A 27316-nucleotide genomic window follows, 5' to 3' on the forward strand; every position below is an offset into this window, starting at 1 on the left:
CAGCCTCACAACATGCAATTACCTTTCAATAGAGACCTACATACCCCATATTAAAAGCAGAACTGAAAACTGTTATTAAATTAGAGTTCTTAAGTCCAATACCCGATAGTAAAAACTGCCACTTGAAGAACAGTAACACTGAAATAGATGAGCTTTAAACTGAATATTGGAAACTGGAAGAAGGAGAAGGGATTTGCATTGATGGGTGGGATTCTGCTAAGTTGCTGTACAAGTCCTACAAGGAAAAAATGACTCAAGGCAGTTGCCACTGAGAAGTGAAAAAGTACAAAGATCAGGACTAGATGTGGAAATACAGATTGAAAAAGAGAGTGAACTTTAACAGAAAAGCTAGTGAAAGCTCAGGATGCGAATAGGCACCACTTAGGCCTAGATGTGATGTCAAATGAAAAGCTCAGGAGATGGAAGCTGGAGGCTGGAGTAAGATTGATTTAACAATAGATACAATTTAAACAGAAAAGCTAAGGTGCTGGGAGCTGAGGTTTGGGATAACATCCATTTAAGTGTAGATTTAATATAAACAGAAAGGCCAAGGAGGTAGAAGGTGGAGACTAGAACAAGATCAATGTTAAATTAGCTAAGTGAAAGCTAGAATCAAATCAGTATGTTAAAAAAAAAGGCTTGCTGAGCAGAGTATTTAGGAATAAGGAGGCATATTTAATAAACAATAGATGAACAGTAACTATAGGCATTGTTTAACCTTAATAGGACTATTATTTATTATATCTGTGTCTACTTAAAGCAGTCGTGGGGAATCTTTTTTTGGATTGGGGCCAATGACCCACAGAAAAATCAGTCGGGGGCCGCATACAAGTGAGAAAAAAATCACTGATGTGGCCCCTGAAGGAGAAAGACACTCCCCACATTCCTCTCGCACACCAGAGCCTAGGAGGGCCCAGGCTAGTAGATTTTGTATTCTCCAGCCTCGCAGTGGGGTGGCTGGGGAGCTGGACTGCCAGTGCAGGCTCCCCAATGCTGGAGGGAGGGTGTCTCTGAGCCTCAGGTCTGCAGTCTGGCAAGCTGGGGGGGGGGGGGGGGCAACATCCAGCCTCCAGGCCTGAGGTTCCCCACCCCTGACTTAAAGGAAAGCACAATCCCTAGCCATGGAGATTATGTTTTTTGAAGATTTGGAGATTTGAAGGGAAGGGATCTATCCATCTATTTATCTATCTCTCAGTAGCAAAAACAATGAAGAGGAATTAAAATTGGCATGCTATGAGATAGACATTGACTGAAAGAACTCACATTTTTATTTTTAAGTCAGTAAACTATTTTAATTCTAAGGGATGTGTGTGCATGGGCCTGTGTGTGTGTATCCTTTCAGCCTCCAGAAAGGTGACTGGAGGCTAATGCTTGTATTTTTGTATCACTAGGTATTCCAATGTCTTAAACTATAATTCATTGTGACAAGTAACTCTTATAGGAACAAGAAAACATTAAAGAAAAGCTAAATTCTGCATTACAACATATTTTTTTTAACTCTCCTAATGTTTCACAAGAAAGAATGAGAATTACTTTGAATACAAAGGGTAGTTCTGCTGAAGTAACATGAGTGATTGGCTTCCAGCTCTGAACACCAAGGTTAGCCTATCCAGTACACAAAGCACTACCCATATTACTGTGTCCTCCCTGGTGCTATACACGCTCCTATGTGTTGCTAGGACTTCTGGGAGTATGACTAATGATTATTTGTGCTGCAGAAATTTTGACTGCTCTATAATTATTTTCCAGGGAATTGTGGGAGAACTTGTGGGAGGATTCCGCAGGGGGAACTGTGGGAAGGCACTGGTCAATGACAAAGACTCCAGTGATTCCGTGTGCTCCCTCACTGCAAAGAGGGTGGGTTAGCAGGCCTGCTGAAAGTGGCACATGAACTCTGACCTTTGGCCAATTAGCATGTTGAAAAGCATCACTAAACGCAGAATAGCGAGGTTGTTGTATAGATGGGGGAGAGCTAAGGGCCAACTCCTCAGTTAAGTCTGCAACGAAGACATACACAAATAATTTACTGACTTCAACCTACTCATGTGTGCTTCTTCTAATTGAATGACTCCTTCTTGCCATGTTACACACCGCAGAGTCAAGGCTCCCTTCTGAAGTATGGCACTATGCTATATTCTGTATCTGCACCCTGCACTGCTCCTTATTATATATGTGGCCATTAAAGATGCACGATAGCCTCATTCTAGCAGGCAATACCTCTCTCGCTGCCTCTTGGTGAAAGGGTAGGCACTGTTCCTGTTTTAGACCCTGGAGCACAGCCCTTTAGATCAGGGATGGGGAACCGCAGGCCAAGGGGCAGCTTGCCTGTATCCAGCCCCCAAAGCTCAGGGCTCCCCCGGCCCCAGCATTGGCGAGACTATGCTGGTTCTTCAGCCACTGCACTGCCCCACCACAGAGCTGGAGCATACAAAATCTACTATCCTGCTCCCTCCCCCCCCCAAGCTCTAGTGTGCTTCTCACTTGTATGTGGCTGCCAACTGATTTTTCTATGGGTCAGCGGCCACCGACCCAAAGAAGGTTCCCCACCCCTGCTTTAGGAGATGTTCAGTTTCTCCCCCTAGTGGGAAGAAGTTAAAGTAGTCCAAACAAGCCCACGGCTCACAAAAAGCAGTGTATGAAATCTGAGAGACAAAAAGAGAAACAAATTCAGCCCATCTATTCTCTGAGATGGCCAGGGAGGCCCAGGCTTTTAAGCCATTTCCCTGATAGGCAACACATGCTTCCAAGAGCCAGGGAGCTCTGAGATGCAGCTCTGCTCTTTCACAGTGCTGCCCCGCTCCCCTGAGCAGAGATTCTCCTTTCTAAGGCCCTGCTCAACTTAGAAAAGTGTAGTTACTATATTAGCTACATATCTCCTTTCTAAGGCCCTGCTCAAGTATTCTTGCGCAAGAGGGCTTATCCCTGAACAGCAGCGTCAAAGTATTTGTGGAAGAAGCACTGATTTTGTACATTACAAAGTCAGTGCTCTTGCCCAAATTCAAGCAGCCAGTGTAGACAGCTGGCAAATTTTTGCGCAAAAGCACTTGCTTTTGCACAAAATCTTGCCAGTCTAGACATACCTAGTGTGTTTCCTGGACATGTTCACATTAATGATGTCATGTTTCATTTTCCTTCCCATTCACAGATAACATCTACAACTACAGCAACTGCTTACATGGAAAAATAATATTGCCAGAATATTTATGTTTCTACTGTATTTAATGTGATTTAACACTTGGAAACATGGGCAGGCAACCGACACCATATTACCAGCCAATTCTTCCGAGAGCACCAGCAGATGCTCCATGGGCCCCGGGGCCTCCTGGGACCAAATTTGAGAACTGCCTGGTTAGCTACTTCATCTCCAGACAGATAACTGTAGAACCCATGGAACAAAACCAGCATTGCTTTTGTTGTGAGAGAAGTCCACCCCTGCTTGGTTACAGCTCAGGGCTCACCTGGGGGACACACCAGATCTGTGACTTCACCCTGCCTCCATCTTCAACAGCACATCATGCTCTTGGCTGACCCAAATGTTAATCTTTAGGGGTTTCTGGCACAGACAGTTCAGAAAGATGCAAGTATCCATATAAGCCTCCCAAAATACAACTAGTCAATGCTGTCTTATTAAAACACTCCAAACCCAGGGGAATGCTTTAAATCTGGCAGCAACAACATTGTTTCAGTGCCAGCTAGTAAAGCCTATTATCATTGTAGTGTGATGGTCAGTCAAGCATATTCAAGTACTAGCCATTAATGACACATTGTGTTTCTCCTCATTGCCTGTCATAATACTAACAGCAGCTCACAGATTCCTAATGATAGTTTAAGTTAGGAACTGCTGGACACTGCTCTGAAAGTTTCAGAAGCCTCCCCGCTTTCAATAAGTTTAACTAGGATGTTTAGTGTCTTGTGATACTTGTGGTTCTTGTCTGTTAAAAGGCAGACAGCCTTAGGGGTCATAAAATCATAGAACTGGAAGGGACCTCGAGAGGTCGAGTCTGGCAGGACCAAGTACCATCTAGATCATACCTGACAGATGGCTGTCTAACCTGCTCTTAAATATCTCCAGTGATGGGGATTCCACCATCTCCCTAGACAATGTATTCCAGTGTTTAACCACCCCGACATCTTTCTTCCAGGTCATCCCTGTACAATGCTAATATAGTAACTACACTTGAAGTTTTTTAATCTAGGTGTCTGTGATCTGTGAACATTCATGGCCCTCCCACACCCCTTCCTCCTATCTCCCTCCTAGCAGGAGCATAGCATGCTCCTATCTCCCTCCTAGCAGGGCCAACAGCCACCATGGGCCTTGGGACAAGATTTGTGGGAGGCCTCACTCCACACCCAGAAAAGGCAAGGCCTCGGATGGAAGGGGTGTAGCCAGAGGCAGCCAGCCCTCTGCTCCTGCCAGGCCTGAGTCCTGTGGAGAGCCTGGTGCAGTGTCCTAGCACTCTAGCAAAAATTCAAAGGGGTCTGGGCCTCTGGCTGCTGCCTTCTTTGCCCCCACATCTGCTCCCTCCTAGACCCTCACCTCCACTTCCATTAACCATTTCAATACAGTACATTAAGGATTTATCTTATGCCATGTTATACATGTGCAGTGCTCTATAATGGTTAGTACGTACAAGAGCTTTAGTAACAGACTTTGTTTACCCTTCATTATGGTGAACACTCATGGTGTTCTGGAAAATTCCATAATCCAACATAGAATATTGCTGGATTAAAGAGGTTCTAGTGTATTTTGATACATGGTGAAAATCCTCTTGTAATAAAATGTAACTCTTGGAGGACTGCATCTCAAATGGATTCAACCATATGAAGCCTTACAATTGGTGTGATGATGTAATAGTGGATTCAAAATAACTGCAACAGACAGATCAGTGCAGGGTCAAATACCACTCAAATGTTTATTCTACCAAGAAAAGATGTGATTTCAATGAGATGTAGATCCAGTCTATAGGACCAGTGGTACCTATGGCTTAAGGGCTAAGTCAGGCATTAAGCATAAAGTTGCCTCTTACAAGGATTTGTCACTCCTCCTCAGATTCTGGCAAGAACAGGTATGTGTGTGTGTGTGTGTGTGTGTGGAGTGTATAGAAAACCACAGATATCTTATGCTTTTCCAAGAAGTACCTTGTTATACCATTGTAATACACTGCAAAGTGTATTGATGGCATGTGGATTTACTTTTGAATGGTGAAATCCATGGCACAGTATGACTATGGCAATGAGGGTAAGATCAAGCCAAGGTTATAAAGGCTGGAGAAGCAAATAGGTGTAACCTTGCAGGCATTTCCAAAATGGGACACAAACATGTTATGATGATTGTAATGTTCTACTTAGCTCCAGGCAGATCACCTGAATAAAAGACAGGATAATTTATCCCGTTCTCCAATATCAGATGCATAATGCATCAGTCCCTCTGATTAGTGTAGTGGTTCTCAAACTTCACTGCATCACAACCCCCTCCTGATGAAAAAATGATTACATACCCCCAGGAGAGAGGACTGAAGCCTGAACCTGCCTGGGTCCCAATGATTCAGACAGTTGGGGAGGATGGAGGAGGGGAAACTAAAGTCCAAGGGCTTTAGCCTCAGGCAGCGGAGCCTGTAACTTTAATCCCACCATTCAGAGCTTACACTCCCTGGCTTAGGACACCTTTGGCTCCAACAAGGCTAAACCAGCTCTGGTGAACCCATTAAAATGGAGTGGTGACCTACTATGGGGTGACCCACAGTTTGAGAACTCCCGGAATAGTGCATCTCCAGGCACTGCGATACAGTTAAACTGAGTCCTACCATTTAAATGTGCAAACCTTAATGAGTAGGTGCCAAGAACATCTGGTGACTTTAAAACAGGTCAGCTGAAATATTTAAAAAAATACACTAGGGAAATGCCATGTTTGCAGGGCAAGGCTGGGCAGGCCCATTGACATAGCCCCAGTGCCATGGCAGTTACAAGCAACGCTGGCTACCCCACCGCCCATCACGTTTGGCCAGTGGGATCCTCTAACATGGTGGGGTCAAAAATGAGTGAGTGGCATTGCAAATTGGTACATGCAGATTGCAGTGGCACTCAGGGTCAGCCCTGCTGCTCTTCCTGAGCAGAGCTGTGACCCCTTCCCCTTGCACAAAGGTGCAACCCTACTCCCGAAATGTTGGTCTTGCCACTCAACTGCCATCATGATGGAGGGGCTGATGGGCCAAACCTAAGTGAGAAGTGGGGGTGACCTATGCCCCTGTCATAAGGCTGGCTTCTATACTATACACGGGTATGTCTACACTACCACCCTAGTTCGAACTAGTGTGGTAATGTAGGCAACCGGAGTTGCAAATGAAGCCCAGGATTTGAATTTCCCAGGCTTCATTTGCATAAAGCCAGGCGCCGCCATTTTTAAATGTCCGCTAATGCGGACTCCGTGCCGCGTGTAGCATGTACCCCATGGGAGCCTGTTCAGCTTTGCTTCTCTTCCAAATGTCCCTCTCCCTTCTTCTCTGCTTGCAGCACTTGTTCAGCAACAGCTTCAAGACCTGTGACAAGAATTGGAGCTGCAGCATATGCCTTTGTGGGGAAACCAGTCAGGGGAAGAGTGGCAGGGAGTCATGGGCAGGGTCAGTTGTGTGAACCATGTGAAATCTTCATGGGGTGGACCCTGAACAATAGCACAATGTTAATAGAATTACGTCTACTGCTAAATATTGCTAAGTCATTGGGAATTCATTGCCACTTCTTTATTGCCTCATCCCACAAAGACTGGATTCATAGGAAGTTTATCACCTATTGTATAACCATGTATATATTAAACAATGTCAGGAAATAAACCTCTCTTGCTCATTTGACTGTTCACAACAGATGTTCAATGGTGTGCATAAATGAAATGTTCTATTTCACAAGAGTACAATGTTATAGTTTTTTTAGTGTGGGTAATAATATATTATGTATTAATTAATATACTTGTCTAGCAATGCCACCTGGTTGTCTCTGTACTAGAGATTATAGTATAATAGAACTTGCCCATTAAAAAGGAGCCTCATGAAAGAAAAAATAAGCAGATTCAGCTCTCAAAATATGTTAGCTCTGACAACAGCCTTGATATAGAGGGACTAGGCATAAAAATGTTCCACTAGGTTATTAATTTTGATTTTGTGGTGTGGCTGACTGGATAATGCCTTTGCCTCTTGGACCATGGAGGCTTCCTGTAGTTCTGTTCATATACAGAAGAGTTTTGAATTTCCTTTGGTTAGCCATTTGGCTCTCAGGCTATGACTAGACTAAAGGGTTGTTGGAAAAACTGAGTTAAATCCATACTGCAAGCGCATTCTTTCGACAGTAAATCAAAACAAGAGGAATTTTTACACAAATGGCAATCCTCATTCTACGAGGAAGAAGCCTTTTTGCGAAAGAATTCTTTCACAAAAAGGCGTGCGTAGACAGGGAAGAGGGAATTTTTTTGGAAGAAGAGGGAAGAGGAAAAAGCACAGGTGCCCTGGTGGCCATTCTGTCCATAGCAATCACTATTTATATGTGAGATAGTGTCCTGGCAGTAAAAATGCATTGCCTTTTTGATGCGCTTTTGCAGTGTGAACACTAGCTTGCACAAGACTTTTTTCGGAAGATCTCTTCCAAAAAACGGCTTCTTTCTCAAGAAGCCTGTAGTCTAGATATAGTCTCAGTATTGTCTGTATAACAAATGCTGAATCACAACTGAAGGTTTTTTTGGCAAATCTATTCCTTCTACTTCACTTCCTTTTCCTGACTCATTTTATTTACATGCAACTGAATTCCCACTGCCATCTCATGAGGTACACATACAGTTCAGACCTATCCCTTTTAGACATATGCAGATATATTTACAACATAGTATTTAGTGGCAATAAAATGTTATCAGTTGTTCCACTAAGAACGTCTAGAAAATATTTTATAAAGGTTAATCGTGTTTTTAAAAATGTATTTGCTTTGCTCCCAGTCTCCACTTTATTAAAAACATTCAGTAACTCTGACAAGCTGGTAACAAGTATCTCAGGTTTTTTTTTTTTTTTAAAGAGGAAGTGATTTACAAACAGAATAGTGACAGGTTTTTATGATTATAGATTTCACATCTTTTAGTATCTCCAAAAGAGTCATATAGATTGATAGATCTACAGCGGAAGAAATGAAAAAAAATGAAAGGAAGAGATATAAATAGACGTTTTCATTAGGATGAATGATGGAAGGTATTAAACCCGCAAGAGCAATATGCCTTTTACATATCTTTCTTTTCATTCTCTTTGAGCTGCAACCATCTTCCTTCTAAGTAAAAGTTAACTGCAGTCTGAAACACAAGTGAAAAGAGCAATAGTTGGAAATAAATGTTTCCTCAAGCATTTATTACCCTTCAAAAAGCATCCTTTGGCTGAAGTGCAAGATCCAAAATCCATTTAAGCAATGCTTAGCAACCAAGTAGGAAGCAGTTATTAATGTTTAAGCTTCCCTGACAAGTTTTCAGTCCAGGAACAAGGCTTAACTTTGTGCACAGAATAATACAGAAAATATTTAATTAGGGAGAGTTTGAATCTCATATCTTAGGATTTATTCTCTGTCCAAATCTGCAATATTATACATTAATGGAAGATTCCAAAAAGAAAGAAGAAATGCTGCAAATATATATTAAAATGTTTTAAATCACTTTTTCCACAACAATTTTCCAACATTTATCCCATTCATTCTATATCAAAATATTTATATTTGAATCAGAATGATGTAAGGTACCATTGACAGAGTATCTTAAAAGACATTTTCTTTTAACATGCAACAAATTAAGGTTCCAGGGCCTCTTTTCCATCTTAAAGCCCATTCCTCTTGGGTAACTGGTCTATCCAAATCCTTTCATCACCATATGAAATATGGGCATTTCTTTGAGAGGAAAGTTTCTGCTGAAACTAATGTTAACTTAGCTATTGTTGCGCCACTCATTTTATGAAGTGGGCTGTGCCCACAAAAGCTCATGATACCATCTATATTTTTTGTTAGTCTCTAAGATGCTGCAGAACTACTCACTATTTTTCAGTTTTTTCAGTTAGGGTATATCTACATTTACTCCCTAGTTCAAACTAGGGAGGCAAATGAAGCATACCGAAGTTGTAAATCAAGCGCGGGATTTAGCTATCCCGCGCTTGATTAGCATAATCGCGGCTGGTCGCCATTTTAAAACCCTTCCCTCGAATTAACTGTTACTCCTCATTAAATGAGGAGTAACAGTTAATTCGAGAGAAGGGTTTCCGATCGAACTACCGCGTCTACATGCGGCAAGTTAAATCGGGTGACTGGCATTTTAAAATGGCGACCGACCACGGTTATGCTAATCAAGCCCGGGATATTTAAATCCTTCGCTTGATTTGCAACTTTGGTATGCTTCATTTGCCTCCCTACTTTGAACCCTTACAGACAAACTCGGCTACCCCTCTGAAACTTTTTAGCTATTGTTTCTTGTTGTGTGTTGCTTTATTGACCAGAAGCCATCGAGTCTATAAAAATCAGATTTCTGTATATAAAGCCATTTTTTAGAAAGTTGAGAAACAAAATACCTGTCTTGAAGATACTGGTACTAGGGATGTCACTGTGTAGATGACTAGGATTATCAGTTAATCCTGTCATCTATACGCATTCTCCCGCCCCTCTTTACTGCCTTTGTATCAGAGGCAGTGGGGGGGGGGGGGGAGCAGGCGAGCGGGAGCTGGTGCAAGCCATGAGCATGGGATTTGCTTGTGCCTCCCACCCCCACTGCTGCCTCTGATACAGAGGAAGCAATGTGGAGGGTGAGGGGAGTAGGCTGGAGTCAATGTGCACCGTGGGGACTTGACAACCAGGGAAGGCCATCTACTGAAGGGAAGAAACCCTGATCTCAAGAACACCAGGCATGGCCAGTCAGCTTGTAAATGTTGTGCCAATCACACATTCTCTATGGGTCTTCACCCTCAGGAGTATATTGATACAGTGCTAAGGTAAGCAAAGGTGGAAAGTGGGCAATAGGGATGTTAGCTATCGGGTATCTGAATAGTCTTGTAACTGCATAAAATCTTAGCAGCTACATGACTATTCAATAGTCCCCGGGGGCGGGGCCGGCAGCCAGTGCACTCCTGGCTCCACTCATGGGGACCCTCTGCCACTCCGCACTGCTGCCTCTGTATCAGAGGCAGCAGTGCAGGGTGGCAGACGGGAGTTGGTCCACAAGGGGAGCTACTTTAAAAACCAGCTCCCCACGCAGACTGGCTGCTTGATACGAGGCAGCAGTGTGGGGTGGCAGCAGCCCCTATCAGGGGAGCGGGTCCTAGGTCCCCCTGGACAGGAGCTGCTATTGCAAAGCAGCCTCTTTCCACAGTGGGCCTAGTCTCGCAGCAGTCTCTCCTGCCCCCTCCACCTGCTGCTGCCTGTGATAGCAGCGAGGGGAGACAGCAAGAGGCACCGTGGAGCCGGTGCTGGGAGGAATTTACTTTTAAGCCAGCTCCCCCCAGCACTGGCTCCTGCTTTCTTCCACTGCCTCTGATATAGAGGTAGCAAGGTGTGTGGGGGAATGCAAATAGTTGTCAAGATTAATGAATAAGCCTAGGCTTATCAGTTAATTGTCTAGTTGACTACTTGTTGACATCCCTAGTAGGTAATGACTAAAGAAATGAGTCCAAGAAGCGTGTCTGACTTCCCTGAATGCAGCACCATGACTGGGAAATCAAGAGAAGTAGCTGAGATACTGAACGGGAGAGTGCACTTTGCTTGAATACAAGAGACAAAATGGAAAGGGTGAAATCCATGAAGGTCAGGGAGGGTTAATGATTCAAACAATGAAACAGCTGGAAAGAACCTTGAGAAAAGGCTCTGTGAAGAAATGGAGCAAGCAAGCAATGATCCAGCTGGGTTTATGCAAGAAGGTCATTAATGGATTCAGTTTTGTAGCCTGAATATTGCAGAAGCATAGGGAGAAATGCAAGCAATTGCATTTAGTGTGTGTGATTTTAGAGCAGGCATATGACAGTTCCTAGTGAACTGCCATGTTGAGGCCTGCAGTCACTCAATTTGCCACAGACATATATTCAGATTATCATGGATATGTCTGAGGTAGCACAACTGTAGTGAGAAGCAGCTGCACAATGAGTCATCCACTATGAGTGTAGCCCCACATCAAATATCAGCTGTAAGTCCATTCTTATGTATGATTGTCATGGGCACCTGATAATCAGAGATGAGGGGAAGGGGTCCATGGACTTTGCTTTTCACTAATTCCCTCAGGGTGTGCTGGGAAGATAAATACAAACTGGAAAGGAACTGTTGTGAGACCTCTGTACACCATGCTAGCCCTGGAACCTCAGGGTTAGCACAGGCACCGCTGGACACTGCTGATTGGCAGCCTCACATCAGCTGGGATAAAAGGCTGGGAAGCAGCGGGTGGGGTGGATAACCAGAATGATGAGCAGGCTCAGAAAGGAGCACCTGACAACAAGCAATTACAGAGCTGCCCAGAAACAACACCCTAGAAGGTGATGAACTGACCAAGAGACTGGACAGCATGCAGAGATCCAGGGGACGGCAGGTAGGATCTCAGATTGCTGTCAGAGTCGAAGAACCCTGATCCTGCCTATCAACCTTAAGGGCCCAGTGAAGTGGGAGAGCCTAGGTTTCCCTACTAACTGCTTGATGGACTTGGGGTAAAGCATTTTCAGACTCCTGGGCATCAGGAATAGACTGGCAGGCCATGTGAGCTGTGGGGCTATATTGTGTTTGGCCTGAGAGAGTACCACTGCTCTGATGCACCACCTTACAGGGACTTACAGTGATGGATAGCTGAAGAAAATGGTTGATGAATCAGTTGACAAAGGAGGAAACACGTGTTCTGCTTCATTGACCTAATTCTCTGAGAAAATTTAGCTCTTAGTATTGAAAAGTACATCAGAGAAAGAAAACCTGTGATGTATCTATGTTGACTGAGAAAATCTAGTACAATTTTAGTAAGGCTGTGTAGTACAAGCCGTAAGTGGGCCCGCAGGTACGAGAGCAGAGGATGGAAATTCCCAGCCCTATATTTTAGCCCTGGAACCTGAAACACCAGTTGGCCCTTATCAGCTTTAACCCATACACCTGAGCTGGGAAACTACTAAGCGGTAAACAAGTTTGACCTTGGTCTCAGCTCATAAAGAGTGACAAGAATGGTACTGAGCCAGCATGCGCTCACCTGGTAAACAGCTGGGATACAAAGGTGTTGGTGGGTCCCATGCATGGGAAGTCTTACCAGGGACCCAGACCTGGGGGATGCCCGGACCTCCCCCACCTGGAGCCACATGTGGCCCTTGAAGCAAGGACAACAGGGATGGGACTTCCCACAGTAGAGGTATGTAAGCATGTCACAAGACCGATTACTCCTATCTGTTTTGCTCCGCATAGGATTTCTAACTTGTTACTTTCTAATAGCAGTAACTTAGCAACATTAATAAAGCGCCCCAGTCCCTGGGAGCTCTGTATGAAAGTGGGCTGACAGGCTGTCAATTAATGCATGTTAACACCTGCAATTAATGCAGTGCAGAATTAACGTTAAAAAAATTAAAGTGCATTAATCGCAGGTGTTTCTGTGTGGCACTGCCCCTTTGAAATGCCACAGTGGTGTTTCAAAGGGGCAGCACTGCACAGAGCCCAGGATCAGCTGTGCAGCGCTGCCCCTTTGAAATGCTGTGGTGGTGTTTCAAAGGAGCAACGCTGCACAGAGCCTGGGGTCAGCTGGACTCCCCAGCTGACCCTGGACTCTGTGCAGCGCTGTCTCTTTGAAATGCTGCGGCAGCGTTTCAAAGGGACAGTGCTGTGTGGAGCCTGGGATCAGCTGTGTGGGCGCTGCCCCTTTGAAATGGCCCTCCCCCAAGCTTCGGGGCTGACCCCCACCCCGAGCCCTGTGACACTTGCAGTTGGGGTCTGAGTCCCCTTGAACTCTGCACTGTCCATGGCCGTCCACAGCTTCTATATATAGAAGAATTTATTGAATTTATTCTAGACATTGACACAATTCTACTCTGTTTTCATGATCTATAGTGATAAAATATCAGACAAAGTTAATGGAGCAAAGCAGCAACAGTTCAGGTCTTTTGAAGGGAAAGTTTATGTTTAAAATACTTCCATATGGTTTGTTGTCTAAAAGGACTGTTATCTGTAGCTATTGCAAGGCTGAGTTCCAATACCATAGAAGCACTTCAAGTCTGCAGTACCACCTACATGCTAAGCATGTTTTTGCCTCTGGATCTTGTGCTACAGATAACCCACCACCCGCAAACGAGTCCAGCCAGACATGATAGTACAATTACAGAGTTTTAGGATCGCTACAAGCCCACGGATCAAAGAAAATACAACACCTTAACCAATGCTATTGCAAAGTAGATAGCTATGGATTGCAGACCACTCAACATTGTAAATGACAGAGGGCTAAGAGATATTATTCAAATAGCATCTTCCAATCAGTCATACGTCTTGCCTTCCCGAGGAACCGTTGCATCATGAATAAATGATCTCTATGACATTGAGAAGACTACAAAGTTGGAGCTTCAGAGAAATGCACTGGCTGTTGGTTGGACTGGTGATCACTGGTCATCCTTGAGCAATCATAGCTATCTTGGTGTCACAGCACACCTGACTGATGCTGCATGGACACTACAGTCGTTTGCTGTAACAGTAACTCATACTGAAGAGAGACATTATGCTGAAGCATGTGCAGGGCATTTCATGGTGTTGTGAAAGAATGGAATATTCAAGAAAAAGTAACAATTAGTACCGACAGTGCACATAATATGGTAGCAGTGCCCAGTCGCTTGCCTTTGAACACATGACATGCGTTGCTCACAGTCTGCAGCGATCCATTACTGTAGCACTCAGTGACGGTGGTTTTGAAAACATGCTGGCAAAATGCAGAAAACTTGTGGGCCATTTCAAACACAGTCCAGCTAACAGTACAGAGCTAGGAATACAACAAACTGCAAATGGACAGAAACAAGAATCTCTGGTACAAGATATTTCAACCAGATGGAATTCCACATTGGCTATGATTCAGCACCTGCTTCACAATAAAGCCGCTATCACATCCCCATTAGCTCTTCAACAGCATCATTTATCAGTGCCAACAGATAAGAAGTACAAAAAACTGCAAAAGCTAGAAACACTACTTGAGCCTTGCAGGTTTGTGACTGAACTCCTGGGGGGGGGGGGGGGAAACTGTATGTTTCCTGCTCCATGGTTTTACCCGCATTCTGCCATATATTCCAAGTTATGGCAGTCTCTGATGATGACCCAGCATATGTTGCTGGATATAAGAACATGTGCACAACAGATTTTACAAAATGCAAAGAAGGTGCCAATCTGAGGTTTCTAAAAATAGCTACAGCTCTAGACCCCAGGTTTAAGAATCTGAAGTGCCTTTCAAAATCTGAGAGGGATGAGGTGTGGAACATTTTATCAGAAGTCTTAAAAGAGCAATCCTCTGATGCAGAAACTAGAGAAACTGAACCACCAAAAAACCCAAAACCAAACTTCTGCTGAAGGCATCCGATTCAGATGACGAAAATGAACATGCTTCGATCGCACTGTTTTGGATCATTATCGAGCAGAACCCATCATCAGCATGGACACATGTCCTCTGGAATGATGGTCGAAGCATGAAGGGGCATATAAATCTTTAGCACATCTGGCACGTAAATATTTTGCTACACCAGCTACAACAGTGTCATGAGAATGCCTGTTTTCACTATCAGGTGACATAGTAAACAAGAAGTGCGCAGCATTATCTACCACAAATGTAAACAAGCTTGTTTGTCTTAGTGATTGGCTGAAAAATAAGTAGGACTGAGTGGACTTGTGGGGTCTAAAGTTTTACATTGTTTTATTGTTAAGTGAAGTTATTCTTGTTTACATAATTCTACATTTGTAAGTTCAGCTTTTGTGATAGAATTTGCACTACAATACTTCAGTGAGGTGAACTAAGGTTGTTTTTGCAGTATAAATGTTTTGTAAAAAAATAAATATAAAGTGAGCACTATACACTTTGTATTTTAATAGATAGTATTCTTATTGTTTAATAGCGTGATTAATTGCATGATTAATCATGATTAATTTTTTAACTGAGTGATTAATCACGATTAAATTTTTAATTGCTTGACAGCCCTAAATTTTAGCATATGCCCAAGAGAATTTGTGAAATTTATAACTGAACAAGTGAAAATTTATAACTGAATAAGGGAAAAGGCCAAAGCATACCAATACCAATGGAGGCTGGAGAACTACATTAAAATAAACTTTTTGTTGGATATATAAAATTGCCCTTGCATTCAACAATAAAACATTGCTTGCCATTGGTATATAGAGAAGACAAGTAAAAACTGACTACATGATTGCTAAAGTTCTAGAAAACATTCACCAGGCTACTTTTGTGTTCTGTATCATACGCTGTATTTGGCCCCTCAACTAAAGGGCTACGTCTACACTGGCCCCTTTTCCGGAAGGGGCATGTAAATTTCACTAGTCGTCGTAGGGAAATCCGCGGGGGATTTAAATATCCCCCGCAGCATTTAAATAAAAATGTCCGCCGCTTTTTTCCGGCTTTTAAAAAAGCCGGAAAAGAGCGTCTAGACTGGCCCCGATCCTCCGGAAAAAGTGCCCTTTTCCGGAGGGTCTTATTCCTACTTTGAAGGAGTGACACCTACCTGATCCTGAGGTTAGAGTTAGGGTGACCTTTGGTAAGCTTTTTAGCATGCATACATGCATGTTCTTTTAGTGTTTTAATGTTTTCTCTATAATACTTTCAACTTAAGAATAAATATCCTTGTTTAGAAAAAAAGGGATGATGACTGACAATTATTGGCAATTTCATTGTTCCAAGCCTTCGGAGAGAAAGCACAGCACAGATGATGGCCTTTTTAGGCAGTCTGGCTTGCTGGGAATATCACAGTATAGGCCGGGAACTGTGCAGCCTTAAAAACCGCTGGCCAGGAGGGAGGAAGAGATGTGGGTATCCACTCAAGAGAGGTGATAAATGGAGATAAAAATCTTTAAGTAGGTGCCCTTGAAGGATCACAAAGGAGGAATATAGGCAAATTACCCTGAAACTGTGAAACCCTCAGCTCTTCATGATGTCAATAGGAACTGGTGTAACAAACCATGGAACACGCTTCAGGTTACAAGAGCAGCCCAGAGTTAAATCCTAATTTTTTGCTGATGTCAGTGAGTTTTGTGAAGCAGGATCAAGGCCTTGATGCTTTTGACTATAAACCTGTTGTCAGGTGCCAAATACAATGGTATAGCATTTTTAGCAGGTATTTACGTTTTCCAATGCTATGTTCTATTTTTTGCTAAGAGTCAACTGTGTATTTCTTTATGTACATCACTAAAATGTTTGCCCTATGAAGCACACTCTTATGGAATATTATTTAGGATTGAGCAACACTGACAACAGAAAACTACTTACTTTAAAAAGTAAAGAGCCAGCCTTCCCAGGTGCTATTATGTGAAGCATCTTATTAATAAAACAGCTGATGGCACATCCGTTTTAAACAGTGCATCTACCAGCCCTAATCATTTGATGCAGATTTGAATGTAATGTTCCAGCTGCAATCCTATCAGAGCCATATATATAAGGACAATGATTACCTCCCCACCCCATTCCCCAGCAATCTCCTAGGCAAGGATTCTGTTCACGCATCTCAAAGCACAATTGCTTTTTTGCGGTCACAATGCACTTCACACTCATTACTATTTTGCTGGCCATTACCATCCCCAGATAGCTTTCAGAATTAGTGCTTTCTAGGGTTCTCTTTAATATTCAGAACATGTGTTCCAGGTTATTGCTCCCAGCTTTCATACGTTTAACCTATTATGTTATTCTCTGTCCATGTTTCTAATTTTTCTTGGGCCTTTTTGTATTATATTTGCCACAGGAATCTGCATTTCTTCCCAACTTAGTATTGCTATTTCCTCTCTGCTCCAGAACCTAAAAGTTGCTCACCCATGCATGCCATATATGTTGTATCCCACTAGAAATTCCTTTCAGTTATATGATAACGATTTGTTTATGGTCCTTTATATGGTTTTCAAGTGAAATATGGTAGTTTCCATCAGACAACTTGAATTACGGTTTTCAGAAAGATTTTGTGGGACATTATCTCCAAATCCAAGTGAATTTCATGTAGTTCTATGAAAAATAACCAAGTTTGTCAAGATGTAGCCTTTCTAAAATGTTTGTTGCTTATTACTTACCCTCTAGCTGTCTAATGATTTTTCTCTTGACATTACATTGTTTTACTAAGGGGAGAAGTTAGACTCTGTAAGTATTTGTGTATGAGAAAATAAGTACCAGGACTTCCTTCTTTTTTTAAAAGGCTGGTAACCACATTTGTTTTTAGTTTCTCTTCCAGTTTCATTATGGTTCACTAGGGTTTTTAAAATAACTCGCATGGTTTACCGAAAGTTTGTTAGTTTATAATATCCTTAGAAATGCTGTGACACAGCCTTCTTGGCAGAGGATCTCCTGTTCTTGGCAAATAGCTCACCTCAGACTTGACAAATTCACCATACAAAAAATCTCTTACGGGACATTAATCCACAAAAAGCGAAATGTCAGATATCTACAAAAAGCTTGTAACTTGTCAAGACTCACAATGATTGTGAGATGTAAGTATGGGTAACATTTAAGGAATAATTTACTATATATTTGAGAGAGTTTATCCATCTGTTTGTTCAAGAACTTCTCAAACTGGAAGAGCTATGATCACCAAATTCAGTATATAATTTCCTCTTATCATAACTTAAAGCAAGTTAAAGGTTTGGTTGTGCTAGGACAATGGGATGTGCCTGGAATGTGGCCATGAAATGCTGTGGGGGGACTCCTGGGGACTGCTTGAAAAACTTTCCTCAGCCTCCCCTGTAGTGCTGTTGGATACTTCCAGCTCCTCCCTTGCATGTGGGAGACCTGGCGGGAGGGAGAAGCTCCACGTGCTGGAGCCCTGCAGCATTTTGGCGAGGCAGCAGTGAAAAAGATGCTCGAGCTGCTTCCTTCCCTTGGGTGGCTGCAGAGGCTGCCAGCAAAACTCCTTTTGGTGGTAAGGAGGCGTGCAGGGCCACAGGGACAAAAGGGAGGGAACTCCATTTCTGGAGTGGGAGGGAAGGGAAGCCCACAGCCCCTTCCCTTCATGGAGCACCTTTTGGGAAGAAGGGGAGGCCACAGAGGGGCCAGCTTCTCTCCCCTCTACCCTTCCTTAAATAGGCTGGCTGCAGCAGGGAGCAGCATCTGGCAGACTGGAATGCGGGACTGGTTGGAGGGGGGGAATCCCTTGCAAGAGTGGGAGGGAAGAGAAGTCCTCCCACCCCCTTCCCTATGTGGGGGTGCCTTTAGGGAGGAAGGGGTGGCCACACTGGGCAAGCCCCAGAAGTCCTTCCCAGCATGGGGAGCTGGGAAAAGGGAGGAAGGGGCAGCCACAGCTGAGAAAGGAAAAGCAAACTCAGCCACCAGACTAAAATTCTAAATAAAATAAAGAACATCACATCAAGGGGTTTTGTGGGATTTTTCTATGTACGTTCTGTGTGTCTTTTTTTTTTTTTTTTTGCTTCTCACTCTTGTGCGGTCGCTGACTGATATCTCTGTGGGTTAGTGACCCCAGAACCCCCCTGTGATGGGGCAGGCCACGAGCTTGCGCTGCCCTGCACTAGAGGCGACTCCGAGCTGGGAGCGGTGAAGCAGGAGGGGTGTCCGGGAGGCGGCGAGCTGACGGCAGCCGACTGTGGGGCTGGAGAGACCATGATAGAAACTGCCAGCGGCGCCGCGGCCATGGGTGGCCGGGCATGTAGGTCGAAACCCGAGGACGTCACCCGTGACGTCACGCGGGCATCCTGGAGGGGCAGGGCAGAGGGCCCAGGGGCGGGGCCGGCAGGGGACGCTGAGGCAGCCAGTATAAAAAGGACACGGAGCCCGAGCAAAGGGGGAGGGAGCCGGAGCAAAAGGGCGTCCACCCCCAGGGAGCAGGAAACGGTAAGCCTAGCACTGCGCTGGGCCGGGTAGATGGGTCTGTCAGGGAAGAAGTGGCCCAGGGCAGGGCCATGAACCCTGTGAGTGGAGGGTTTAGAGGCTACAGCCCCCTCCACTGAGTAGGGACGAGTGTCCCTGCCTTAGGGCCCTGGGCCGGGGCTCGAAGAGAGGGAGGGCCCAAGCCCCCTTCCCTGACCCCAGCGGTCACAGTTTAGGTGTGCTCTTACCCTGACCCGGCGCAGGGAAAGGTCAAACCTAAAGGATCACAACTAAAATCACTGGGACTTCACAAGTACTATTTGACTTGCATGAACCAAGTACTAGTTAACTCGCACGAACCCACATGGGATGGGTTAAGGGAGGGAGCGATCGGTAACACCCCCCAAACAAGGTTCCCCACCCCTGTTATATAATCACCATGTGGGAGCAGCAGGGAATATGGAATGGGAAGCTGTGACAGTTATAATGTCCACAGGAGGATGGCAAAGAACCAGAGATGGGGAGCAGGACACCTGTGACTCTACGGGAGCAGCAGGGGGCAGGTGGAGAAAGGGACAGCTATGTACTGTATATATGAGAGAAGTCTGCCTGTTTGTCTGCACTCTCCCCCAGCTGTGCCCATTGCAGCAGCAGTGGCTATGGAGAGGCACTTCTCACCAAGCTGCTGAGATTGTCCTCTCTCCCAGGGGCAGCCTGCATACTGAACCCTTCATCCCCAGCCCTACCACATAACAAGGATTTAACAAAAAATAGTTGAGTTAAGGATTTGAGCAATGCCAGGTAAATCTTCTAGTATATGTATACTGAAGTTATGCCTTATGGACTTGAAGAATAGTCACCAAGCAGTTACGTGTTTCCATGATGTTCCATTTGAGTGAGAGGAAGTTGTCACTGTTCCACTGGCTACCCTTACCACATCTCAGAACAGTCAATGCAATGCTATAAATCAATGACAGACAATTAAAATTACTTAAAGGTAGAAAAGAAACTGCAACAAAGTGGGGATTCACTCTGCTTGCAACTAGAAACAAAAGATTGTTTTCAGCATAACAGTATTATGAAAGGCACTCAGTCCATTCACTGAGGAAAACCCCTGGCAGAGGAGGTGTTTTCATGGACATTTGGATTATTAGGTTGGTTACTGAGGAACTAGATAAAAGTCTTAGAATGAACTTTGGGATATAATCTTCCATGTTCGATAAGAAAGACAACCATTGATAACTGTAAAACTAGGTTCACATTTTATATTTTGCTAGAAGACTTACCCAGCATTGCCTAGATCCAGGGCAGGCCCGGGGTGTGCGTAAGCCACCTGTCGGCTTCTCTCCAGGGCTGGCTCAAAGCAGCAGGGACCATGTGGAATTGTTGCCCTAGAGTGGCTTGAAGAGGCAGGGGCTGTGTGGTGGCTGGTAGCTGCTTCCTGGAATAGGCCAAGTGGCAGGGGTTGCATCGCTGGCCAGGGCCTGCTCTTCGGGGCTCGGGCACTTGCTGCTCCGCTCTGGGAACTCCTGAGTATAACTGACTCTGCTACTGTCATGAATCATGGGTAGTGTGAATGGTTGGCATGAGTGAATTAACAGTAAGTGAGCTGAAGAGAGGCCATACTAGGGTCTGAGTCAGTGCCCCGGTGGATTATGGACTTGTTTATCACTGAGAAAAAAAGACTGTGTGCGCTAAGGAAGCAAAACCGCACGAAGGGAGGCAAAGTTCCCAAATAAGAGGAGTCATCAAGGGAGGAACTTGATCAAGGACATTCAGTTGCTTATCGCTTGTGGCTGGGTAAGCAGAATTGGGTGTTGTAAGTAGGATGTTCCAAGATCTGTCTTAAGCACACCCTTAGGTGGTGCAATCAATGGACATCACCCCACACGAACTCTCTCTCACCTAGGGGATATGTACCCCATCAGTTTGCCACTGAAGTCCATCGATTTGGCATATTGGAGTGATGTGCACGTTGGACTCTTGCCTCAACCAACCAACATTACCTAGGGTTTGTCCAGCCCCAGAAGGTGAGTGGTGTGTGTGTGAATGTGCTTCTGAGAGTGTGTATCAAAACAGGGTTAAGAATTAGACTGTTAACTGTTCAATTTTAACAATGCTTTTGAGTTTTAAACCGCTTCTAAATTGTTTGCAATAAAGTTTGTTAAAGGCATATTTTGTCTGCTGTGGATTTATTCTTCAGCCGGCTCTATGGAACTGTTGCTAGACTTATCACCCATGCAACAGCACCCTCTTGTGACACTATCACACACTCCCTTTCTATTTTATGCAAAACAACCACATTCCACATACATCCCATTGTTGTGGCACAACCAAACCCCAACCTTGCTTTAAGTTATGATAAGAGGAAGCTGCACACTAGAGCTGGACGGGACCTCAAGAGGTAGGACACCAAGTCCAGTCCCCTGCCCTTATAGCAGGACCAAGTACCATCTAGATCATCCCTGATAGATGTCTTTCCAACCTGCTCTTAAATATCTCCAGTGATGGAGGTTCCACAGCCTCCCTAGGCAATTTATTCCAGTGTTTTACCACCCTGAGAGTTAGGAAGTTTCTCCTTGTCCAAGACAGAACATCAGAAATGGCTGCCCGTCGCAGGGAGCCATAGCCTGTAATACCTCTGAGGCTGGTATAGGGGGCTCTGTCTGTGAGGTGGAGTGTTTTCCATATAAGGGCATGTAAATTAATAATCTTCCCCTGCTCGCTCCACCCATTGCAGTAACAGATCAGCCAGTGGGCTGACTGGTGCTCAGGCCTGCTACTCCACCCACTGCAGCAAAAACCAACCTATGGGGTGATAAGTTCACAGGCAATAAAACAGGCAGGCAGCCCCTCTCTCACTGGGGATTCGCATTGAGTGAACGCCTGGCCTGATCACCCAGACGCCTTGCACCCCCCGCTCTTGAGTCTTACTGAGCGTACTCCGAGTTGGTCGACCCGAGTGGAGACAGTTTATGAGCGTGTGACCGGTACTTGTGTTCCTGCTGTCTCCAGAACTGGTATAACACCCCCCCCCCCCACCATCATCCCTATCCTAATTGATTTTTTAGTTGTCCTTATTGCTTGCCAAGTGACAGTGGCTAAAAAGTTACTAAGTTAGTTTATAAATAGTTGTGGTTTAGGTTTTTTACTGTTTCCTTGTATAAAGTTGTGTAAATAATCAGCCCTATGGATAATACCAGTGTTAATTCAACTGTTCCTAACCCCTGGGCAGTTATTGGGAATTATTGTGATTTAGAAAAGCCTCAGGGAATTCTTTTGTGTTGTCTGGCAATCTGTTTAATTTTTGTTCTGATGATTGTCTGGCGCCATCAAAATAAAATCAGTTTGTGCTTTTTGAAACCCCCAGTTGTGGTCTCATCCTTTCTGGCATCCCTTCGAACCTCGTGTATTACGGGGACTGACACTCCTAATGTCCAACCTAAATCTCCTTTGCTGCAATTTAAGCCAATTAAGAGGAGTTCTTGAACCAGTGGATTCATGGACAGATGGACAAACAGACAGATGCAGATTTCTAAAACATATAAGATTTGAATTATAACCATTGTTTCCATCACTCTGTTTCTAGTTAAATCTTTATTCTTTCTTAAATAAACATATGTTTGCTCTATCCTAAGTGCTCACAAGTCTTGTGTAGTTAAAGAAGCATAGGTTTAAGGTAGAACAGGGTTACTCTGGACACTTTTGGGTTTAGAGAACCTGGAATTTCTGTGATGATCCAGGGTAAGGGGTTACATATCACTGGGAAACAATTCAAAGGGACACACGGATTGGAGTGCAATGATTGTTACCCTGCAAGATAATGGAAGAGCTGGTATAAGTTCAGAGGAGAGTGCTCAAGAGGCTGAAATCCTGGTGGTGCTAGGAAGCTGACAGGCAGCTTCCACTACAGGCAGAGGGCAACAAGCTGTAAGACATGGGAATCCTGAAAGCCATCACACAACAGCTGGACTTGTTTTTTTTTTTTTTTTTTTCCATATTCAGGTGTTTGAAGAATCCCTTATTGGCCTTTGATCAAAACTTATTTTATAGCACTTTCCTTTCTTCCTAACATTGAAAACTATTTAGTTTTTCCTTGTTAAAGGCAAACTTAAAATGTTAGACCTGCATTTCATGTGTCTAAGTGGCTATAACAGCACTCTGTGTGTGACAGCCATATTGCACATTGCCAGTGTGACTTGCCCACTAGTCCAACACTAACTTTACTGTTGACGCTCTGGTCATTTTTAAACCCCAAGTTAAATGTCTTCAGAACTCATTTTCAAAAGAGCCTCAATCCAAACTGTATTTATACACATCAAATCTTGGGTGTCCACACTCTTGGTCACGTACCTTTGAGAAATCTGGCTTTAATGTGGTTGTGGTAGTTCACAAAATCCATAAGTGTTTTTTGCACACAATAATTCTATTACCATGCAAGTGTTTGCACAAACAAAATTGTCTATGTGCAAGTGAAGACTGCATTTTGAAAACTTGATTTTTGGATCTATCAACTTGGTTTTTGACTCTATATAGTCTTATAATTGGCTATTGCAAGACTAAGTCTCACCCCAGACTCTGTAGCTCCAGTGATGAGTAGATGTGTATCAGTACTTACAGCTGTCCTCGTCTTCCATGAAAACACTGATCACGTAACAGGCGTACACAAAACCAATCAACTGCATGAAAATAAAAGGAAAATAATTTCTAAGTTAGAAAATGTGTAAAAATTCTCAATAAATACAGCTGCCAAGATTGAATTAAAAATGCTTTCATTTTGTTAATTTAAAAGCAGACTTCAGCATATGATCATATAAAGACACATTGCATAAACTTTTGCTAATGCAGAGTACTATTCTAACATAATTTAACTAAAGCAGCTCCCAGGTTAACCTATATTGTTGCACAAGTAACACTGACAGGAAGAATGTGAACCATGATTTTTAAGTAGTAACTGAAATTTAAGAAGCGTTCTCGATCTCTTTTGCACACGATTCCATTCACAGGAATGCTAACAGCTGAAGGGTATGCATGTGTTCATTTTAAACAAAATGTGGTTTGGAAAGTAGATATGCATAAAGAAGCATGCTGTGGCTAACCACCCTAGGAACAGTCTAGAAAAGGCCAAGGGGAGGGAGAGTGAACTCAACATGTGGAGTGGATAAGTACAAGCATGTGACAAACAAAGCCATATATGGAAAGGTTGAATATGATTGGTTTAGAAGTTTGTGTTACATAACAGGTTACATAAGTTACATAACTGCCATGTGCTATAAAACAGCAAGGGGAAGGGGTCCTTGCTCGAGGGGCTCTGGTGAATTTTAGTACCAGGGGCTCTCCCTTTGTGCACATTGAATAAAGTTTTGTTGAATTGAATTGAAGTATTGAATTGATTCTGCCCAGCATCTGACTCTCTGGGAACCACAAAATCCCAACACCAGGAAGGCAGACTAGACATTGAAGAGGTCCTTATGTATTTCATTCACATTTTAAAAAGACACTGTACAAATGGTATGTTCAGTAAATATGCAATTAAGTAATAAAGTTACTACAGTTTCAGTTATTCTTGCGCAAAGTGTCCTATTGCATTTGTGAAACCACTTGATAAAAATTTAACTAGGCATGTGAAATTTTGCAATTCCAACTCAGGCAATTAAAATTTATCAAAAAGGCCTGTTAGTTAAACTCACTGTAAAATAAATGAAATAGTCTCATTTAAAAAAAAAACCGATATAGTAATAGGGGCTCTCACAAAACACATCCCCCTCAGCCAGTATTCCAGCGAGACTTGTGAATTAGAGAGGAAAGATAAGGAATGGGCTTCTGGCCATTTGTTTTCACATGTAGCCAAAATATTTTCTTACATTTATAATCAAGAAAGAAAACAATTCCACTGATCAAATAAAGTTGTTTAACCTGCATTGCCCTAGAAAGTTATATTCTCTCTTCTTGAGAAAATATACTGATAATGTAGCTAAGTGTACAACCTGTGTAATGGGAAGGCTCTGTAGAAATATTGGGGGTTGCCCTCTTCTGGGATTTTTTTAAGGATACTTGCAGTCTGGTCTATTTCAAATGTAAAACTGCACATTGTACATATTTCTCTGGGCCCTAGGATAAGTTGTTTCTAAGGGTACATCTAGACTACGTTCTTTTTTTGAAAGGAGATATGCAAATTTGGCACTAATTTGCATATCTTTTTCCAATCGCTTTTTCAAAAGCTTTAAAAAAAAAAGAAAGAAAGCAGTTTAGATACGGTTCTTTCGGAAAAAAATCCCTTTTTCGAAAACTGTTCTTCCTCAAAAAATGAGGTGTGCAGGGTTCTTTTGAAAAGGGATTTTTGAAGGAAGAACCACGTCTAAACTGCTTTCTTTTTCGAAACTCCCCCCACCCACTTCTGAAAAAGCGATCGGAAGAAGATATGCAAATTAGCACCAAATTTGCATATCTCCTTTCAAAAAAAGAACATAGTCTAGATGTACCCTAACAGAGATAATTTAACATTATCCAGACAGGGGCAAACTCCGTTTGAGACAAGAAATCATGCCAAAACTGCCTTTCACTTTTGGTTGTCCAGAATCCTTCCAAAGTAATACCAGGGAGCAGGCCTGGCATTAGGGCAAGGCAGTTGCCTTGGGCACTGTGCCTTCAGGGCCCCGCGCTATCCGGCACCTCCCTGCCTGGCTGCTCACTCGCTGCCCTGGCTGGCAGCTGCCTGGCCATGCAGTGCAGCCAACCACAACATGCCTTCTTGAGCCCTGCAAACTCTTTGGCCAAGTCTGCTAGGGAGCCTGCTCACAGAGAAAGAAGAGAAAGATTTCACTTTTGTTTGTTTGTTCCCAGCCAAATGAGTTCTTATGAACTATCATCTATGTGGCACTTGCACCTATGTGACAGGTATTGTGTGAGGAACACCTCCTCACAAACAGCTGGTTTTTCTGCCATCATTTCTTGTATCTAGAGCTACAGTTGGCCAAATGATAGAATTTTACATTGTACATTACATGACTAAAAAATCAGGATAAAATAACTTGTGACCTAATTTGCTATATTAATTTTTGCAAGGTTAAGGATGAGAATGAATGCCTAAAATATGCTGTTACCTATAGGAAAGCTCTAGGGTAAGTTATTATAGTTCAGTGACAGCAAATATGGCTGGTTCCCAATTATGCAAGAGCTTGTGGTACAAACTAATTACTGGCACTTTGAAACTGCCTTAAAAAGGTATGCAGTGTATAAATTATACTGACACCTGCTTAGCAAAAGCAGCAATACAGGATGTCAAGTTTAGTACACAGTCACAGCAGTGCTAATAAATACTGTCTCTTCAGTTTGCACCATGTAACAGAAACAAATGCCACCAGTGGACACTAAAATTCAGCTGATAAATGATGTGCCAGTAATTATAGTCAAGTAACTGAAATTTACAGTACAATTAAAGGAAATGATAAGGTGAAAACATGCCATTATGCATACATTAGACCTCGATCCTTAAACAGATTATACCAGCCACGGTCTGAATATTATTACAAATGAATTAATGAAAACATGCCCTTCCTCTTTATTGATGGGCACACTAATAAAATATTTATTCCAACAAATTGCTTTTGCTATCTTGATTAACCCAACTATTGTTTAATTAATAATGTTATGGTCATGCAAGCCCATATAGCTGCCATGCTAATCACCAATTTGCACTGGGCTGATTGGTTTGCACTGCCTGGTTTCTCAATATCTTAACTGAAATAGTCCCTGTTGGCTATTTTCCTGGCACCAAATCGCAGAGTGAAACCTGTGTTCCCCAATAACAAAAGAAAGGCTAATTCAAATTACCTAAAAGATAATTATTCTTATCTTGAATTTCAATAATGTTTTATGGTGGTTCTGAGATTGGAGGGGCCAAATTTTTACAAGCAGTTCTATTTGGACAGCTAATGGCTCAGGATCAGACCTGTGGAATCTAGTTAATCACCCTGTGCAATTAATGCAAATGTTTCCATTGATACCAATGACACTAGACTAGGCCTTTGGACTTCCTGCTCTAGATGGGGAAACATGTCTGTCTAAGTGTTTCAATACCTCCCAGCACAAGAGGGTCATAATCTTGACTGGATTCTGAAGTAAGAAATCCTTATAGTTCTAATAAAGTATTTCTTGCTTATAGCAGGTCCTTTTATGAATAGTCAGTTCTAAGTCTGTTGCTTATAACTTAATCAAAATACTGCTGTGTTTCATGCTGGCTAAACATTTTTAAATAAAACATTGGATTTTTTTGTATTTAAATTGTCTTTTAAATTTTTAAATTGAATGGTATACAAT

At 43.1% G+C, this 27316-nt stretch overlaps 1 protein-coding gene and 1 pseudogene across 6 annotated transcripts in view; one reads left to right on the forward strand and one right to left on the reverse strand.

Annotated features, from left to right (window-relative positions):
* Nucleotides 1-27316, reverse strand: part of NKAIN3 (sodium/potassium transporting ATPase interacting 3) — a 508298-nt gene that overhangs the window by 18275 nt on the left and 462707 nt on the right. For 4 of the 6 annotated variants that reach the window (XM_075920625.2, XM_075920624.2, XM_075920623.2 and 1 more), the window contains exon 5: nucleotides 23616-23676. In XM_075920625.2, the coding sequence (XP_075776740.1) occupies nucleotides 23616-23676 (61 nt within the window). Of the gene's footprint in view, nucleotides 1-23567; nucleotides 23677-27316 lie in introns of all 6 variants that reach the window. The other 2 variants (XR_016348755.1, XR_012901430.2) reach the window with 1 other exon arrangement.
* Nucleotides 13074-14845, forward strand: LOC142826718 (E3 SUMO-protein ligase ZBED1-like; annotated as a pseudogene).

Source organism: Pelodiscus sinensis, chromosome 2, assembly GCF_052426305.1.
Source record: "Pelodiscus sinensis isolate ZL-2025 chromosome 2, ASM5242630v1, whole genome shotgun sequence".
In the NCBI taxonomy this organism is placed as follows: domain Eukaryota; kingdom Metazoa; phylum Chordata; order Testudines; family Trionychidae; genus Pelodiscus; species Pelodiscus sinensis.